This window comes from Hordeum vulgare, chromosome 4H (genome assembly GCF_904849725.1).
Source record: "Hordeum vulgare subsp. vulgare chromosome 4H, MorexV3_pseudomolecules_assembly, whole genome shotgun sequence".
In the NCBI taxonomy this organism is placed as follows: domain Eukaryota; kingdom Viridiplantae; phylum Streptophyta; class Magnoliopsida; order Poales; family Poaceae; genus Hordeum; species Hordeum vulgare.
In genome coordinates this window covers 454,639,845-454,652,818 of record NC_058521.1, presented here as the reverse complement: position 1 = coordinate 454,652,818, position 12,974 = coordinate 454,639,845, and the positions used below count along the sequence as shown (strand labels likewise).

Here is a 12,974-nt window from a genome sequence, read left to right as displayed (position 1 = left end):
TCTATGGAGGGACGAGGTCTCCCGGTAGGGCTTCACCAAGCACCGGCAGAGAGGAGGAGAAAGAAGAGCAGGGCTGCGCCGAGGGAGAGATAAAACCGTGTCTCCAAAAGCCCAAAAGTACCCACTATATATAGGGGAAGGGAGGGGCTGCGCCCCCTTGAGGGTTTACCTCTCGGGGGGGGGGGGGGGGGGCAGCCCTAGATGGGGGGAGGTGCGGCGGCCAAGGGGGGGAGGAGGGGTGGCGCACCCCTCTTGTGGGCCTTAGGCCCACCTGCGCTAGGGTTCCCCCTCTCCCCTCTTCCCGCGCCATGGGCTGAGTGGGGGGGGGCGCACCAGCCCACCTAGGGGCTGGTTCCCTTCCTCCCTTGGCCCATCTAGCCTCCCGGGGTCGTTGCCCCATTTCGGTGGACCCCCGGGGCCACCTCCGGTGGTCCCGGTACGTTACCGGTGATGCCCGAAACACTTCCGGTGTCCGAAACCATCCGTCCTATATATCAATCTTTACCTCTGAACCATTTCGGAGCTCCTCGTGACGTCCGGGATCTCATCCGGGACTCCGAACAACTTTCGATAACCTCGTATAACAATTCCCTATAACCCTAGCGTCATCGAACCTTAAGTGTGTAGACCCTATGGGTTCGGAAGACAGGCAGACATGACCGAGACACCTCTCTGGCCAATAACCTTCAGCGGGGTCTGGATACCCATGGTGGCTCCAACTTGCTCCATGATGATCTCATAGGATGAACCACGATGTCAAGGATTCAATCAATCCCGTATACAATTCCCTTTGTTTGTCGGTATAGAACTTGCCCGAGATTCGATCGTCGGTATACCTATACCTTCTTCAATCTCGTTACCGGTAAGTCTCTTTAATCGTTCCGTAGCATGTCATCGTGTGACTAACTCCTTAGTCACATTGCGCTCATGATGATGTTCTATGGAGTGGGCCCAGGGTTACCTCTCCGTCACGCAGAGTGACAAATCCCTATCTCGATTCATACCAACCCAACAGAGACTTTCAGAGGTACCCGTAGTGCACCTTTATAGTCACCCAGTTACGTTGTGACATTTGATACACCCAAAGCACTCCTACGGTATCCGGGAGTTGCACAATCTCACGGTCGAAGGAAAATACACTTGACATTAGAAAAGCTTTAGCATACGAACAATACGATCTAGTGCTACGCTTAGGATTGGGTCTTGTCCATCACATCATTCTTCCAATGATGTGATCCCGTTATCAATGACATCTAATGCCCATGACCAGGAAACCATGATCATCTATTGACTAACGAGCTAGCCAACTAGAGGCTTGCTAGGGACACATTGTGATCTATTTATTCACACATGTATTACTGTTTCTTGTTAATACAATTATAGCATGAACAATAGACAATTATCATGAACAGGGAAATATGATAACAACCATTTTATTATTGCCTCTAGGGCATATTTCCAACAAATTGATAGTAGGCAAGAAGCTCCTGCTCCATGAGCTCCATGCGCCAATCTGAATATTCAGCATGTCATCAAAGAATAATCTCTCACTGCGATAATTGGATGTGGCTTTGTGTTCTTTTAGCAGGAGGTTTGTGCAAGTTGTCCGTGTATAAGTCCAAGTGATAGTTCATGGCTGCTTGTTTTGCAACAAAGCTTTTACATTGGTTTTGCTCCAAGAAATGAAGAGACAAAGGGAATAATATCATGGGAGTCGTGCATCCTCAAGGAAGTGCGCCTCATTCATAAGCTGTAGGTAGTGATGGTCATCCTTATCTCTCTAAAAGTTGAAGATGATTTCTAATATACGTCCGCTATTTTTCATGGATTGCAGATCCTTACCACCGAAGGCCGGATGCATCTGTGCAGTCTTGTTCTTGACCTTATTCATCTCGCTGAAGTTGGGCACAACATTGGGAATTGAATTATTTCCTGGTGAAATCACGTGCGTAAGGGATCAAGATATCTCACCCAGGTTGACTCTACTCACTTCTTTTGCATCTTTAATATGCCGACGAGCTAGAAAACAGAGTCACGTGAAAGGCACAAGGATATCTTATGGATGCTTACCTGATAAGATGTACCTTTTGTGATACTTTGGGGCGGTAATTACCAAAGATATTCAACATGTTTTAATATAGCCCATTGGATATTTTTCTACGACGTATAATTTGTTTCTGTCTCCTGTTGCAACGCACGGGCCTTTTGCTAGTAAAACTAAATAACATAAAGTAAACTTAATCAACCAAGAAATCAAGCTGAAATTCAGCCAATACTTGAAGCGGCGTGCCGCCGTGCCTTCCGCTAAATATGAATGAGCTAATCCACTTCGTGACTTCGAGTACGAAAGTCCGTAAGGCTGGTCACAATGGGGAGTAACATTGAGTAGTAACATACATGACACATAAGCATGTTACTACTCTATGTTACTACCTTCATAGTGGGTGGTAACTTAGGGGTGGTAACTTAGAGGGTTCATTTATTGCTTTTGTGGGATCTATAGTAGCATTTCAACTTTGTGATCTATACGTGCCATGTATCAATAAAAATTGTGTTTTCAGGTACCCATGGATAAATAAAAAAAACACAAATTTAGATCATAATAAATAATAAAGTAAAATATAATATTATTAAAAAATATAAAACATATTTAGCAGTACATTGATCAAGACTTGAATATAATCTATTCTCGCCCAAACTTTCTCCATATATGCTCAATCAGATCATTTTTAAGAGCCTTATGCATCGGACGATCGCGGACTCTAGCATCTCTTTCAAGTACCTCGGCAAATTCTGGTATGTTACCGTGCGTAAATACCGAAGGAAGGACAATTGATGAGCCCGTTTCATAATTTAAATCAAGAATATTTCCAGCTTCTTCTTGTTCATCATCGACTATCATGTTGTGCAAAATGATGCACGCCAACATAATATTATTGAGATCGCCCCGGTCATATAAACGTGCCGGAAGACGTAAAATAGACCATCGCGCCTGCAACACACCAAATGCACGCTCCACGTCCTTCCTTGCTCCTTCCTGATGTTTCGCAAACAACTAGTGTTTTTCTGTTAGAGCCATGGGTATTGACTTCATGAATGCTGCCCACTCGGGGTATATTCCATCTACAAGGTAGTAACCAAGTTGATATTCCTTCTCGTTGACAGTATAGTTCACTCGAGGAGCTTGCCCTTTCAGTTGCTCAGTGAACAGCGTTGATTGGTTAAGCACGTTGATGTCATTGTTGGATCCGGCAACACCAAAAAAGGCATGCCATATCCAAAGATTTTGAGATGCAACCGCCTCTAGAATAACAGTAGGGGCTCCTTTATACCCGCTAGTGAAATGCCCCTTCCACTCCGTGGGACATTTCTCCCAATGCCAGTGCATACAATCGAGGCTTCCTAACATGCCGGGAAACCCACGACTCTCTCCAATATCAAGTAATCGCTGCACATCGTCGACATTGGGTCTTCGCATATACTCATCACCAAATATATGAATCACGCCTTCGACAAACAGTTTTAAGCACTTAACTGAAGTGCTCTCGGCAATCTTAAGATACTCATAGAGAGCGTCCGCCGGGGTACCATACGCCAATTGGCGAATAGCCGCTGTGCATTTCTGCAACGGAGAGAGTCCATCGCGGTCAAGAGCATCTTTCCTTTGTGTGAACTCAGGAGACCACTCTCCTAATGCATGTACAATACGCTCGAAAAGAGGCCTTCTCATCCAAAATCTTCTACAAAATACTTTCTGCTTGTAGACAGGATTATCACAGAAATAGTCACGTACCAATTGCTCAGCGGCTGCTTCACGTGGCCTGTTCACGTATGTCCTCGGACCACTCCTGCTTGATCTTGCTTGGTCTTGGAGGCTTTCCTTCACTTCTACTGCGATCTCCTTTCCTAATGAGTCCAACATGTCCATCTGGACAACGTAGTCTTCTAGTGTGTAGAGGGAGGAAGGATTGGTGATACTTGCTTCTGCTTCACCATCGGAACCATCGGCAGGTTCAGTGCTGGCCATCTTGCGGAACAGGGGAAAATATAGTGGTGAAGGAGTAAGAAAAAGAGAAGGCGTAGGCTTGTATATATAGCACAGTATTGTGCAACGGTTCATGTGTAGATAGAAACTGAAACGATTGAGCCTCACCAATGATTAAAAAGGTAACTGGCAATAGTAGCTGATCAGTCCAAAAGCTAACAGCAAAACACCACGTTCACATCAATTCTAGAGTAGCTGATCGGTCCATCAGGTACACAATTAAAAATCCACCAGGTACACACAATAACAATCCATGGTTTACAAAATAAACTGACCCGACACCAAAAGTGATGAACGATCCATCAGGTTCACACAACAAACTGACCGAGCTAACTTCTAATATGCTTCGTAGTGCACCACTTCTTTCCCTTCAATCACCTTGCCAAACAGTAGATAAATAAATAATCAGTAGATGTAATTATTATTTTCTCAAGTAAGAGTGAGGACACAAGTAATTATAGAGGAAGTTTCGACATGAAATAGAGCAGCGATTCAAGTTCATAGTAAAAATACCTGCATCTCCTTCAAGAAAATAACATGGCCTCCATATTACTCAAAGCCTTTGCACGCCGGGCCTTTTCACCATCATCCATCTTAGATGTGTCCGCTAAAAGCATTTTGGAATAAACATCCAACATTTTTGTCTTGTTGTTGATCTTTGCAGTTTCAAGTTGTTGATTTGATAAAAGAACCTGGCTATTTATCACCTTTTGACGGTCCTCCATCGATTGATTGTTAACCTCGATGAATTTGACCAATCTTTCTCCAAGCTCTTGCGAGAGCCCTCCTGACTTGCCTTTACCAGCACGTTCAAGCTTAGCCTTATCACGGCCAACTTTTGGGCGCTCCTCAGCCTCCAAGTTGATCATATTTGATGTGGTATTGCTATCTGTCATGTTACCTTTTTTTGCAGTCATGTGTTTGTAAGAGGTTAGCCATTTGCTATCATCCTTAAGTTTTTCCCACATAGTTAAATGTTGGAAAGGCTGATGATAGTTGCGTCCGTACTTCTCCAAGGCCATTTTTTGTAGGTCATGACTGTTGTGACCACTATGATACACTCCCATAACAGCAATCCACTCCCCATGGAAAGCACCGAGCTTTTTCTTGGTCCTTTGCCATTCCATCTTCAACTGATTGCGATCTCTCTTCCGGTTAGTTGGTGTGGCACCATTGTAGAGAGCAGCAATGTCATCCCAGAACTGCTCACCCTTCTTTCCGTTCCCATCGATGGGATTCAGTGAACACTCTAGCCAAGCACCAGCCTACATTGTTCACATTTAATTTAGTTGAGCCCAACAAGCATCAAGAAATTACATGCACATAATATGGATTTGAGCAACGAATATGCTTACCAGTCTGTCATGTTCCTCGGGTGTATAGGGCAGACGATATGCGGTCCTTTCTCCCAATTCTTCTTCATCTACATTGATGGTCTTCCTTTTCTTTTTGGAAGATGTCGAATCCACTTTTGCAGGACCAAACCGAGATGCGACTTTAGGGTGCGGTGGCGGTGGTGGTGTTGAAAAGGAATCGTGTGGAGAAGCCCCAACAAAGTGCAAATTCTCCAAATTGCCGTGTCCTTGTTCTGGATAGTGGACCGGCGGAGGTCGAAAATTATAAGGATGCATTGGAGGGAATTGCCCAAAATTTTGCAAGCTTTCAGGTGCAGCGGTGTACATTGGCCTCCTGTTACAAATATCAGAGTTCATGAGCATATTATAACAACAATGCAATTTTGTACAACAACATACAAAGGCTTAAAACAAGATATACTTGAACGGAGATAGAAATTACCTATACACTGAATCAATTCAGGATAGAAACGGCTACAGACTTGAATCCAAAATTGCCCAAGATTGAATCAAAAGCAGAGATTTACCATGTAGGGTTGGGAGAGGAGGTCTCCATGAGGGGTGGGTACAGGTGCGGCGGCGGCGTCGAGGTATTGGCGGAGGAGCACGTCGGGGCGCCCGGGTAGAAGAGTTGTTGTGCCGAGCCGCTCGCGTACGAGCTTGCCGGGCCGGGGAAGTGCTGCGGCGGCGAGGTCGCCAGTGACCGGACTGGCGCCGCCTCCTTACGGGCACCGGATTTGGCCATGATTAGGATTAGCAAGGTGGCGCCGCCGGCCAGAGGCGCCGCTGGACGGACGGCCCGACGGAGAGCGGGGCGAGCTGGATGAGGATGGAGGCGCAGGCGTGGTGTCTCTCGATGGGAATTTCTTTTCTCTCTACGCGAAGCGCTCACAGCGCACACGAGATCTTCTAGCATTAAAAAGTCTCGTACAAAGCGCGAAGTTACGGTAACCACTGTGGTTACTCCAATTCCTTCTCTCCTCATTAACTCACTGCCACGTAGGAAATTTTGCTGAGCTGGACATGAAGTTACCACCGAAGTTACGTGCATTGGGGCCAGCCTAACCGGCTCCCAGGAATCCAGGACAGGGAACTTGCCGGCCGCGCAATGTCCAAACACACCATTACCGTCTAGAAACTTATTATTGTTCGTACGATCAAAACCGAGCGGCCAAGATTTCCCGCAACGACAACCATCAGACATGGATCAGACGGCCAGGAAGGAACCCTAGCAGCCGGCGCTGCCAATATAAAGAGGGGAGGCATTCCGCTCTCCGAACCCCTCCCCAGTCCCCTCCCGCCGCCGCCTCCCCTCCGTTCGTTTTTCTTCTTCGAGGTCAGTTTCCCGATCCAGTCCCCTTCTCTGTTCAGATGCATCCTCCATGGCTGTCGAGAAGCTCTAGATCTACGCGCATGTCCCAGTTTCTGTTTAGTTGCCTATAGCGTGCGAGCGGCTGGAGTATTAGGAGCTCTTCGAGCGGATCCTTCCTCCGTTTCTACTTTGATGAAGGGCTTTACGCTAATACTGTTGCCCTGATCCGTAGTTTGCTAGGGTTGTGTTCCTAATCTGTTAGCGCAATTGCAAGCTCGTATCACCGAATCACCTCTGCCTTTTGTTCGTTTGTATTTATCGGTCCATGGACGTATGCTTTTATTTCGGAGGGTGCTCTACAGTCTTGTGGAATTGTTGTACGTAGCTCCATCATTTTTTGATCGTTCGCTGGTGCTGCTGCCTAGATCTAATTATGCCCGCTTGAGGTCGAATAGCATCTTGTTAGTCCATCTTTTTACCGTTATCCTTCACCGGTAGCTAAGATATTTGATCTATCTCTTTGTTACTTGTTCACATGATGATTCCCTGCGTCAGTTAGTTCTAATAATTGATCATCTGTGTGGCAGTTTGTTATCAGCCATGGGTAAGGAGAAGACTCACATCAACATCGTGGTCATTGGCCACGTCGACTCTGGCAAGTCGACGACCACTGGCCACTTGATCTACAAGCTTGGTGGCATTGACAAGCGTGTGATCGAGAGGTTCGAGAAGGAAGCCGCTGAGATGAACAAGAGGTCATTCAAGTACGCGTGGGTGCTTGACAAGCTCAAGGCCGAGCGTGAGAGAGGTATCACCATCGATATTGCCCTCTGGAAGTTCGAGACCACCAAGTACTACTGCACCGTCATTGATGCCCCTGGTCACCGTGACTTCATCAAGAACATGATCACGGGTACCTCCCAGGCTGACTGTGCTGTTCTCATCATTGACTCCACCACTGGTGGTTTTGAGGCTGGTATCTCCAAGGATGGCCAGACACGTGAGCACGCTCTCCTTGCTTTCACTCTTGGAGTGAAGCAGATGATCTGCTGCTGCAACAAGGTATAACTTGTCAAGACTCTTCCATCCCTGAAAGACCATATTGCTTTGTATATATGTTACTACTTGTGTGGTACACTTACTTGAGCTTGCTATGTGATCCACATGCTTGATTTTAGCCAACATGTACACATGCTCTGAATCAGTTACTTGATTTCATATTGCTGCACACACATTTCGATTGTAGTGGTCTAATTGTATGTTTAATCTGTAGTACATTTTGATATACCAGCTTCTACCTGTATGATTCTTTGTTTAAATGGTGTAATTGGATGTAACATCATTAATTCTCATCTATATGAGAACTAGCCACATCCCATTTTATGTTTAATTCTCACTCTGATCAGCACTGCAGTGCAAATTCATATTTGTTTATGCCTGTTTACCATAGCGTTGTCTTTTGCTGTTATCTGCTGGCAATATCTTACAGTGCCCATCTTAGCTCTGAGTTTCATTTAACTAAAGGTGTCATTCTACTGCTCTTGTTTAGATGGACGCCACCACTCCCAAGTACTCGAAGGCACGTTATGAAGAAATTGTTAAGGAGGTCTCTTCCTACCTGAAGAAGGTCGGCTACAACCCTGACAAGGTTCCCTTCGTCCCCATCTCTGGGTTTGAGGGTGACAACATGATTGAGAGGTCCACCAACCTTGACTGGTACAAGGGCCCAACCCTGCTTGAGGCGCTTGACCAGATCAACGAGCCCAAGAGGCCCTCAGACAAGCCCCTCCGTCTTCCCCTCCAGGACGTTTACAAGATTGGTGGCATTGGAACTGTGCCTGTTGGCCGTGTTGAGACTGGTGTCATCAAGCCTGGTATGGTTGTGACCTTTGGTCCCACTGGTCTGACAACTGAGGTCAAGTCCGTTGAGATGCACCATGAGTCTCTCCTGGAGGCGCTTCCCGGTGACAACGTCGGCTTCAACGTCAAGAACGTTGCTGTGAAGGATCTGAAGCGTGGGTTTGTTGCATCCAACTCCAAGGATGACCCTGCCAAGGAGGCAGCCAACTTCACCTCCCAGGTCATCATCATGAACCACCCTGGTCAGATTGGCAACGGCTACGCTCCAGTGCTGGACTGCCACACCTCACACATTGCTGTCAAGTTTGCTGAGCTGGTGACCAAGATCGACAGGCGATCAGGTAAGGAGCTGGAGGCCCTGCCCAAGTTCCTCAAGAATGGTGATGCTGGTATAGTGAAGATGATTCCCACCAAGCCCATGGTTGTGGAGACCTTTGCCACTTACCCTCCTCTTGGTCGTTTTGCTGTCCGTGACATGAGGCAAACTGTGGCTGTTGGTGTCATCAAGGGCGTGGAGAAGAAGGACCCCACCGGAGCCAAGGTGACCAAGGCTGCCATCAAGAAGAAATAGAGGCGTTTACCTGAATCCATCTATGTCTTGCTTTTGAGATCTCTCTAGTAGTTTAGTAAGTTTTGCTACTGTTAGCGCCGTGTGATATGCGCCCTGTTGATGTGTCATTTGAGTACTGTCGTGTTATTTCGGCTTTCGGGAAAACATGGATGCTTCTGAAGACTAATCATTTTATCATCTGTCTGCTTTCGAATGCTGCTACTTGTATACTTACCTTTGATCACCATCTAGGCCAATGCATATCCGAAATAAGCTTCCTTGGATAGTAATAAATGCAATTTTCTTTGTAAATATCATTGTCTACCATTTAGTTTCAAGCCAAGGACTGCATTGTCTGGCTTAAAAAAAATCAGGATATGCACATAACGTTTACAGGATGATGGGCAAATAGTGTGGATCAGCACTAATGGCCAAAGAAAATAAGGCTCAATAAAGTTGAATAGCCTCTGTCCCAAATTGTATCAAACAAATCTGAGAGGAGTATTAGCACTCCCTCCATTCAATAATATGGAGATGGGAGTACATGCAATTGAGATGGATGTCAGGTTGGGCAAATTTGACGAATCTGACCAAAGTATTTTACAAACTGGACCGCGTTCCTTTGTGTGGCGTCTTTGACTTGCGTCACACGGTGCAGTATGACGCCGGGTTAGACGTAGTTTCGGACGACAAAAGTGTCAGCCGTCACACAATGTAGTGTAGTGCATAAGTCAAAGACGTCACACAAAAAGGTCAGATGGATGATTTTTTTTTTCAAACGCGTGAAAATACTTACGTTTTTGGATCAAATTTTTTCATTTTGCCGCCAGGTTGAGGCCTTGATGGGTCGCAACAGGTACAGACCTACTGGTTGAGAGTTGAGACTGAGTAGGAAAGGTGGAGCAACCGCTGGTGCCCGTCCGGGCCGGAGTAGCGCAGGACAAGTCAGAAGAAAGCCGTTTTGGAAGGATAACAGATGGCCATGTTTTATTGGAGCTGATCTACAGTACCATACCAAGACAGTTCAAAAGTGTTGTGTTGTTGAGGTAAACAATTTGAGGATAGCATTTTTTCTGTTTTGCAAAATCCAGCAAAATTTCTTTTTTTTGTTCTTAGGCCACTGAATAGATGGGTTGTATTTCGTACACACCAAAAGTTAAGCCCGCAAATAGCTTTTAAAAAATAGTTGAAAAGGTTAAAAGTTACAAAAATATTTCCTTCTTGCATCTGAGATGGTACCATTCTAAGTTAGTGACAAGCGCCAGGAGGCGGCGGTACAAGCCAACTCGGTTGTAAAATTTAAACAGGTCGAGCAGCATCCAAAGTTGCCTGACCAGAATATCATCGTCTATCGGCGGCATGTGCCTGCTACGAACATCTATAGCTCATCTTCAAGTGTCGCCTCTCCTGCTTTCTCAGCTTCGTTCAACACAAAATTCTTGAGAGATTCCACATCCCTAGGCCCTGTAATGCCATTGAGTAGTTGGATTAGGCATTGAGCATTCACTAGCTGAATATTGACAAAACAAAGAACCATACATAATTTTCAAATAACAGCACAGCTGCAGTTAGAAAATGCAGTAAAAGAACGTATCGCCAAACTGTATATGATCATGCAAGGTCCAAAAGGAAGATATATGAAGTAATTTTGTCAATATCACTAATGCTATGTGAATCAGAAGTTAGAACATCACTAGCAGAGGAGAAGTAATTTTGATCTTTTGAGTGATGATGACAAATGACAGTGCAAGAAAACTACAACTGCACATTCAATCAACTTTTAGGAACATGATACATTACAGGATTATAACTGGTGGTTGAATGTGGAGACTCGCTATTGAATAGGATTTTAACAAACAAAGTACCACAACAAATCCAACAGGGTGAGCAACATGATAACATATACATCTAGTCTAATATTGAAAAAACCTGCATTCATGATCAATAAAACCAAAAAAAGAAGATATATGAACAAAGTTGTACACGAGTTTCCCTCCCTAATGTTGTTTATTTAGTTATGGAAATAGCGTCATCTCTGTTGTTAAGAATTACTATCTCTGTTTGTAAATAAAAGATGTTTTGGATATTTCAATATGGACTGCATACGGACTGAAATGAGTGAATGAACATACTAAAATGTGTCTATACACATCCGATTCAAGAAAAAGCTAAAACATCTTATATTAGTGAACGGAGGGAGTAGGTGATATATCAATAATATCTAGGTCATAGTTGACCAGGTTTCTAAAGAAAATCTCGCCTAAAATGCAATCATTGAGAACCTTTTGATGCAAGTTCATCGGTTTTAATCTTTTAAGAGTCATGTCCTACTCTGACAATACAAGTCAACAGCGTGGTTTTGGTTTCTAATCTATCACTTTTCAAGAGTATCGAACCCAATGCAATAGATTCCAACATGGTTTTCATGGTAGTACTCCTAGTATTTAGTTTATGTTGTCCTTTGTCAAACAAAAGTAAGATTTGAGAGAGATTACCTTTATATTTTGCAACTTCTTCGCCATCATAGAATACCTTGAATGTTGGGTATGAATGAATGTCCACCTTTGAGCAGACTGGTTTGCTTGCACCGCAATCAACTTTTCCGATTTCAATTTCATCTGTACCTTCGATGACCTTTCCGAGGTCCTCCCAAAGAGTTCCTAGGCTCTTGCTGTGTAGATGAAGAAGGCATCCTTGTTTAGCAGCAAGCGGTCAAAACTCGCATTGTAGTTGATATATATATCCATGTCACCCCATGACATGTAGAGCTTACCAGTGCTTACACCAAGGGACGCAGAATTGCACAAACCACACCGTGTCCTTCTCCTTTATCTAAACACAAGAGATAAACCCAAACTGGCTTAAGCAACGGCAGTGCACAACAAGCATTGCAGCGAAGCAACTTGAACCATACAGGAGTTAAGAAGGAGCGCCGCATCTAAACACCGAACCTTCCGTAAGTGGAACAATTAATACACGAAGAATACTGATCTATCGGTTTATTATTAAGAATCATGCTTGAACCAGTGACGAATCTGGGGAAACGGCTACATGTTAACTAAGCACGCCGCCTGCTACACTGCATCCCAGCGCCACCAAGTGACCAGTCGAAAATTAGCAGTTAACGTGTCCTCGGTATGCTTCACAGTACAGCTATCACACCTCGAAGGGGAGGTGGAAGGGGGGAGATGCACGACAAGGGGAAAGCAGTCAGTACCTTGTCGGAGAAGGTCTCTTCGGTGAGGGTGATGACCTCGGCGCCGGATCGCGCGGCGAGGGCCGCCAGTAACGTGACGGCCACCAGCAGGAGGTGGATAGGGAGGCGGGAGCGGCGCCGAAGAGCCGGATCCATGGCTCGAACGGAGGACGGCCACGGCGAAGACGGGGAGACGAGGAGAAGGCGGATACGCCAGTCGGGGTGGGTCGATGATGTATTTCTCTGGGCCGGTCCGGGCCGGGTCGGGCTAGGACAGATGGCGACGGTGGAATCTTGGCCTACAACTGGACATGGGCCACTATCGTCGCCTATTTTAAGCTGGACTGTCGTTTAGGAGACCGCGACGTCATATGCACCGGCTCATTAGAGAATTTCAGTGATTCTGGTTCAGGGAACCTTTTAGAGGTCGTAGCCGGGTTTTTTCGAGTTCGGGAAACTTCTACAAATTTCCTGAACCATTTTCTTTTCGTTTTCTTTTTCTTTATCTTTTTTTCCTTTTCAATTCTGTTTCTGAAAAGGTTATGATTTTCCGAAAAATGTTTGAAATTTTCAAAAATTGTTCTTAAAATTCGAAAAATGGTTTTGTTTTTCCAAAAAATATTCTTCAAATTCGAAAAATGATTTTTTAAAGTGTT

General features: G+C 45.1%; 2 protein-coding genes and 1 long non-coding RNA gene across 3 annotated transcripts; 1 reads left to right on the top strand and 2 right to left on the bottom strand.

The window, feature by feature from the left end:
• Positions 1–4,159: 4,159 nt before the first annotated feature.
• Positions 4,160–5,041, bottom strand: LOC123446603. Its single transcript, XR_006631409.1, has 2 exons — positions 4,559–5,041; positions 4,160–4,423 (listed from the first exon to the last, which is right to left on the bottom strand). It is a non-coding gene; the product is annotated as an uncharacterized LOC123446603 (long non-coding RNA).
• Positions 5,042–6,643: 1,602 nt separating this feature from the next.
• On the top strand, positions 6,644–9,336 carry LOC123448935 (elongation factor 1-alpha). Its single transcript, XM_045125981.1, has 3 exons — positions 6,644–6,736; positions 7,300–7,774; positions 8,262–9,336. Exons 2-3 carry the CDS (start codon positions 7,313–7,315, stop codon positions 9,141–9,143), a joined length of 1,344 nt encoding a protein of 447 aa, XP_044981916.1. The 5' UTR covers positions 6,644–6,736; positions 7,300–7,312; the 3' UTR covers positions 9,144–9,336.
• Positions 9,337–10,278: 942 nt separating this feature from the next.
• Positions 10,279–12,531, bottom strand: LOC123448934 (protein disulfide isomerase-like 5-1). The gene is made up of 4 exons (XM_045125980.1): positions 12,340–12,531; positions 11,896–11,954; positions 11,618–11,793; positions 10,279–10,586 (listed from the first exon to the last, which is right to left on the bottom strand). The coding sequence occupies exons 1-4, from the start codon at positions 12,472–12,474 to the stop codon at positions 10,501–10,503; spliced, it is 456 nt and encodes a 151-aa protein (XP_044981915.1). The 5' UTR covers positions 12,475–12,531; the 3' UTR covers positions 10,279–10,500.
• Between the last annotated feature and the right edge of the window lie 443 nt (positions 12,532–12,974).